This window comes from Polyodon spathula, chromosome 12 (genome assembly GCF_017654505.1).
Source record: "Polyodon spathula isolate WHYD16114869_AA chromosome 12, ASM1765450v1, whole genome shotgun sequence".
NCBI lineage: Eukaryota > Metazoa > Chordata > Actinopteri > Acipenseriformes > Polyodontidae > Polyodon > Polyodon spathula.
In genome coordinates this window covers 27859580-27866903 of record NC_054545.1, presented here as the reverse complement: position 1 = coordinate 27866903, position 7324 = coordinate 27859580, and the positions used below count along the sequence as shown (strand labels likewise).

The 7324-nt window shown below is 35.6% G+C and overlaps 1 protein-coding gene across 1 annotated transcript; it reads left to right on the top strand.

Moving 5' to 3' along the window:
- Positions 1–2579: 2579 nt before the first annotated feature.
- LOC121323773 (dead end protein 1-like) lies at positions 2580–6500 on the top strand. The gene is made up of 4 exons (XM_041264976.1): positions 2580–2603; positions 4273–4393; positions 4836–5297; positions 5845–6500. The coding sequence occupies exons 1-4, from the start codon at positions 2580–2582 to the stop codon at positions 6423–6425; spliced, it is 1188 nt and encodes a 395-aa protein (XP_041120910.1). The 3' UTR covers positions 6426–6500.
- The last annotated feature ends 824 nt before the right edge of the window (positions 6501–7324 follow it).

The following is a 7324-nucleotide window of genomic DNA, read 5'->3' as shown; positions in this document are numbered from 1 at the left end:
TCAAATCGTTATCCACTTTCTCCTGTAATGCATTACTGTAAGCATCAGACGTGATATTTATTGCGTGGTAGATCTGCCGCTAATGTAACCCGAAAGAAAGGTACCGTACATGTGCCGGATTTACACACACGAGACCAACAATTTGTTAACGGTAGTTTAAGGCCCACAGTTTTTATTAGTTACAACAAAACTACAGTTTATTTTATTATTATTTTACAAAAACCACAACCTTTGTAAATATGGCCTAATATAGGCCTTCCATTTGGTTGATGTTCTTATGCCATCGAAATGGCATCATTATTAATTACTGTATTCAGCATAAGGAATTCAGCTTAAGTATTTTGATAGAATGACAACAAAGTTATTAATTTATTTAATTTTTGGTTACTACGTTTTTTTTTTTTTTTTTTTTATTATTATATATATATATATATATATATATATATATATATATATATATATATATATATATATATATATATATATATATAATTATATTCAAACGTCCTCCGTAACAGATCCTACGAATTGTAACTATTTTGTTTGCATTTTACTCGTTTATTTTGCAGAAAGAGACAGCTTGTCTTTTTGGGCCCCAAATGTTCCAGACACGCTGTCTCTCTAAAGAGGTCGCACCATCATATACCTTAAAAACACCTGCCCGTACTGCAGGTGTCCAAGCACGCGTATTAGTAACAAGACAAACTAACACACATAGTTACATATTTTAAACAATGAAACAACTATAAATATATGTATTTATAAAACATATGAATATAAATGTGCTACTGACTTCATTAGTGTCAAAACGATTTTCTCTTTCACTTGATCTGATACACCTGTTGCACGCTGGGCATAAAAACCAAAGGGGAAAAAAAAAATAGATATCGGCTTTGCTTGATTTTTTTGTTTTGTTTTGTTTGGTTGGTTGTTTTTTTGTTTTTGTTTTTTTTTTTCACAATTTAACAGTACAATATATGTATTTATAAAACAGCACTTTCTATCTGATGCTATATTATATATTTATATAATATATATATATATATATATATATATATATATATATATATAAATTATCAGAAAATGTGTAAAATTTACTTTTTTCTGAACTGTCGGCGTTTAAATGAAACAATACTTGAAACACATATGAACTATTTGTACTAGATTCAGTTGTGTTATTGGTAAATTGATAAACATGATATATTTAGTCAATATAATTATATATAGATATATATATAATATATAAGTTATATAATATATATATTTATTACTAATTAAACTAAATTACGCACCTACATCTTCTAGCATTTTACAATTAAACAAGAACCCAGGTCAAATGCATAAGTGTCAATCATGTGTAAAAAAATCCCCAAATTAACCACTCCTGAGGAAAGAAGTAGGCGGGTTCACAATTTTTTTATCTGGATTTGCCCAATGCAAGGGTGAGCATCTGAGTGATTTGTCATTTTATTGGGTGCTGAGCTGCAGAACAAAGAGAGGCGTGACATATCACAGGGTATTGTGATGATTGAAGTCCTATATATATATATATATATATATATATATATATATATATATATATATATATAAATATATAAAGATCCGCTAGGTGCTTTTAAAACAAACCAACTTTGCCTGAAAATAAATGCTTTGAAATCATGCCCCCTGCTGGATAACATCCTCAATGTGGTTGTAATTGTATTTTCCAGAGCAGCAGTATAAATCGGCCAGCAAACCTTTCAATGCAAAATATACTTATGGTGATACAGTATACAAGTAACTCGACCTGTAGGTTAAGGGATTCATCAAATCTTTATCAATTCTCCCCTGTAAAACATTAATGTAAGTATCAGGCGTAATATTTATTGCGTGGTAGATCTGCTGCTGTAAATGTAATCCCAAAGAAGGCCGAATTTACACACCAGAATGTTTGAAGAAGAAAAAAAAAAAAAAAAAAAAAAACATGCAACCATTTGGTAACAATAATTTAAGGCCGTAGTTGTTTATCTTACAGAATGAGACAGCTTGCCTTTTTGGGCCACAAATGTTCCAGACACGCTGACTCGCTCTCTCAAAAACACCTCGCCCGTACTGCAGGTGTCCAAGCACGCGTATTAATTAACAAGACAAACTAACACACAGTTACGCATTTTAAACAATGAAACAACAATAATTTTATGTATTTGTAAAACATACGAATATCAAGTGCATACGAGAGACGATGATCGCTTTCTCCTACTGCTTTCATTAGTGTCAAAACGGTTGTGACTCTATTTGATACACCTGTTGACTGCTGGGCAGAGTATTTTTAGGGAGTTTTAAAGCTTTAGGGAATCAAAAGCTATTAAAAAATAAATTAAATAAATAAATAAATAAATAATGAAATGCTAATATGGCAACAATGTTTGGAGTTCATGTTGACACTCACCCACCGGCAAAATGAACCAATAAGATATGGTCGCGGCGCTCTCAAAGACAGTGAACAGTTTAAAACGTGAGGCAGGGGTATTAGCTGAGATTTTACAAAACAGGACGGGTGAGAAGACAAGTTGTCTGGAGAAAACATCTTATGAAAGAAAATGATTGAAGGAGAGCAAACAGAGGTATGCAAAGACAAAGTTCGTGTTTTGCTTATTGATGTCATGTTTAGAATTTTGAGAAGCAGAACGTTTTACAAGTTAAATGCATTTTGTTTAAAATCGTATAAGGTAAAAATTAAAACGTACGAACAAAAATGAGAATGCTGAAAAATTATGTTAAGGAGACAAATTAATGTTTGTGTTTGTACATGTTAATTTAAGCTGAAAACAACGTTTCTGCTAATTGGTGCTAATTATTTAAGCATGGTAGAAATGGTTTGTTATGTAATTAGTGCAAGCCACTGTGCAATGTGTCTGACCATCAACACATACTGTACTTTTTTATATGTAGAAGAAAAAAAAAGCTTGTTTTGCTTGGTACCGCGAGAGAGTTCGGTTTGTGTAGGCCTACTGGCGTCAACTGATTAATGACCTTCTCCAAACCACCAGTACTTCATTCTATTTGACAACCTACATTTTCTTGGTGATTAATACATTAAAATGTTCGAACTAAAGGAAGGAACATTTTAACGTAAGGAAATACGTTAACATTCTGTGTCTTTATTTATTTATTTATTTATTTAACGACTGGTCTGTTTATTGCTCATTTATCTGATGATAGTATTAAGTAAATGCATACGGTTCCAGATGTGCGTTTTATTTTATTTTATTTATTTAAGTATGTGCAGGTTTGAACGACCCTCCTCGTTGGCAGCATGAACATATCCTCAGTGCAACAGTAATACTGTAAATATATTTGTGATAAAGTAATCTGACACAACACTTTCCAAAGTGAGACCTCAGCCTAACTCTTTAATTTCTGAAAATGCTTTTGATCGAACACATGCTAATCAATAACAAAGAGTTTATTTAACACCCTTGAGATATATCTCTTGTTAAAGTGGGCAGAGTAATCTGGGTGCAGAACAGATATTAAAAGTAAGCAGCCGACATTATTTTTAATTAAAAACAAATGTCCGTACGTCTAATGAAGAAACCTCGCTAAAAAGATATACGACTCCTGTACATTTTTAAAATGCATAATGCAGTGCAGAACTGTAATATGCCAGAGACTTGAGGGCTGAATAAAGTATTTTCTGAAAACGGGGCAGAAGGGCACAACACAGACAGGATAACAAGCGGCTGTTTGGATAAACAAGGTTTTACTGTTAAGCTCAGTTTTAGCAGCACCTCCAAAAATGTATTAACTAGACATATACAAAGAAAACGGGTGACATTTGTAGGTCGAGAAATCCTAGAATAGGATGGCAAATAAGCAGACGGGCAAACATTTAGTTTCAGCTGTCACTAAAGTAGGCCTATGCATTTTTTAAACAAATTCACATTAATGTTTGAAAAGTCTAGGTTATATGTTTGCGAATACTTTAAGCCAACTACCACAGTTTCTGTATACCTAGTAGCGCCAACACATTTTATCAACTAACAGTATGACGAGTGGTTGTCCCCACTGACACTGAGACATGTCACAATCAACCTGGTTTGTCTTGTCATAACATTTGATTTATGTTACTATATACAAATTAAGCGATGTTAATATTAATCCTGTAGATGCAGCAAAGTGCGAGATGAGCTCCTGAAAATGCGACAGGCTTAGTGCCCGGAATTAAAATGTTGGTTTGGGTTTGGAAAAAATCATAGTCGTTGTATCCCTAATTCACAGATCTCTTTTCAGGAATTCATCTTTGCGGTTTTAAACCAGGAGAGCTTGGCAAACTTAGAAACATGGGCACAGAAAACGGGGATCTGCCTGGTTCAAATAAATGGGCAGAGAAAATATGGAGGTCCTCCACCAGGTAATGGTGCTTCATTTTGTATTCCTTCATTGATACATTTTTCAAGACACAGTTGTGTGTTTTAATCTTAGAAATTAGACGGATATCAACTACAAAAGTAATTGTAGTACTTTTTATATATCTAGTTAACTATTAATGCAGTTGTACTTGGTATTGATATTCATACTTACCTTGTACAGAATTATTGTAAAATGTATTTGTGAATGACAGAATCTGCATCTATAAATGTGGATTTTGAGAAAACAGTAAAAGTGGTTGATGTATATTTGTTTTCTTTTTGGGGCATCCCAGTAAACATCATCAGCATAAATTTCATAAATATAAACGTGTTTTATACCATGTTATTTGCCCGTATGCAAAGCAACTACAACATGCCAAGGATACCAAAGTGGATAGGGAGTCAAGGGAAAACAGAGGTTTTTACTTTGCTTTGTCTCTTCAGGTTGGACAGGATTCCCCCCTTCCTCTGGCTGTGAGGTTTTCATCAATCAGATCCCCCGGGATGTCTATGAAGACAGGCTCATCCCCTTGTTCCAGCGGGCAGGCATGCTCTACGAGTTCAGGCTCATGATGAACTTCAGCGGGCAGAATCGCGGCTTTGCCTACGCCAAGTACACTGACCCTGAAAGTGCTGAAGCAGCCATTCGAATGTTTAACCGCTACGAGCTGCAGAACGGATGTTACATCACGGTGCGTAAGAGTACAGAGAAACGGGTGCTGCTCCTCGATGAGCTGCCCAGGGCTGTGGAGAAAGACATGATCCTGTTGCTCCTCAGAAACGTCACCGAGGGAGTGGAGGACCTAGAAATAAAGCCCAGCCCCAAGGGGAGTGAGAAAGCGTCTGCTGCTGTGCAGTATGTGTCACATCACGCTGCTTCAATGGCAAAGAAAGACATAGTGGAAGGTAACACTTCTTATGAGTTATATATTTGTATTCATGTTTTGTTTTCATAATAAAATCAAGTAGACCCATGGGCCTGGTTTAATGTTTAAATTTATATCAAGCTTTTGTGCTGTGATGTCATGCCTGTAGCCTGGTTACCTGATGGATGCTAAGGTATTGGTTGCTCATATTGAGGAAGCACACTTGTGTGAACATTATCACTCTTCCTGTTGCCTGTATCAATAGGCAGTGTGGAGGAATACCACCAATAGTCAAGTAATATGTAATAACTATAGATTTTTTTTCACCTCTCAAACTCAATCCAGATGTCTGTAGACCAGGAACCGTTATGTTTTTAATCCAGAGTTGATTCAAAATCAACATTGATTATGTTGGGGACGGGGGGTGGGGGGGGGGTGAAATTGGAATTAGTAGAGGCTGTCAATACTTGAGGATCTCACTGTATACTGGGACCCTTTGTACCCCAAATCCTTTGCACTTTCTAAGTATTTAGAGAATCCTCATCATATTCCTATATTGATGTTTTGTTTCTTTTCCCCTTCTTTAGAATTTAAGAAGTATGGCATGTCCATAACAGTTCAATGGTTCAATCAGATGGGAAAACCAAAAACCCAGAACAAAAAGAAGCTGGCTATGGATACCGATCCAGGTTTTATGAAGAGAAGTGCTGAACCTGGCACCAGAAAAAATGTTAAGAAACCAGACACAAGTTCCTTCCTTTCCTTGCTGCACCTGCAAGCGGAAGTCCCGTTATCTGAAGGTTTTGTTCCACCTGTGCTGTCTGGGCCCTCTTATTGCCCAGTTTATCAGAAACCAAGCTCCCAGGATGATGACCAGCAATACACCTTCAATATAAACCAACCCTCCAAAGAGGCGAGATTGGATGCGGTTACCTCTTTTAATCAGCTGTGTATTCACTGCAGGTTTGGCAGTCCATGGTACGATATGCAGTTGGTTCATACTGGACCAGACGGCTACCAGTATTTCAGTGTCAAAGTTTTCGTTCCAGGTTTACCATTACCCTTTAAAGGAGTTGTAAAAATCCTGGCGGGTTGCTTAGTAACAGTTCAGGAGGAGGTGAAGATGGCAGCGGCAAGCCAAATTCTCAAGGCCTTGTCAGTGGGGTAGTTCCGTATATCCTTAAAGCCAGCTGCTGGCTCATTTCTTGGGCCACTATTTTATGTTAAGATTTCATTCAGGGGATTCCTGATTCTTTGTTTTATTTTAATATATCATTTGTTTTAATTGATGTTTTAAATTTAACACTTTGATACTTTGCTGGTATGGTATTTAGTTCATTAGTGTGTACCCATAGTTTGATGTTATTGTTAATTTAATGTTGTGGGTTTTTTTGCACTTTAAGTTTAACTTATAAACACATTTTAAAATTGTTTTTTTTTTTTTTTAAGTAATAATCACGTTATGAATGTTTGCACTTTGTTCTTGACTCACGGTTTTTCTTTTGCATGTTCAGTTTTTGTAAGTACATCTGTAGTTTTAATTAAAAAAAAATTATTAAAAACCAAAGTGTGTTACATATGTACACTTCCAGACTCTGTCAAAATAAGGCAGTTACCTTTTCAGGTATAGGCTTGCCAGACTTACAAATCCATTACTGGGTATGTACCTCCACAGGGTTGTAGTGAAGGCATTCTTGTGTTGGTATGTCAGTTGTGATGAAATTTGGTTACAACATTATTTGTGGAAGAGTATCTAATATCTCTATGGAATTTCCTTGACCTTGCCAATTACCTTCACATACATCTTCAAAGGACTCGTTGCATGATCTGCATTTCCTACTAATAGCTCACCTGTTTTTTTTTTTTTATTCTATTTGTGTTTTAGAACACTGTGCTTCTGAAAAGACTGCATGGCTGTTTGTTTTTTTTTTCCTCTGGAGTGAGGCTTGCAGGCTTTGGTTAATTGTGTATGCTTCTCCACCTCACTTCAGGAGCCTTGAAGAGTCAGCGAAAATGGAATCATGCAGAACACAAAGATATCAAACTGTTTAGACATGCAGCATCAGG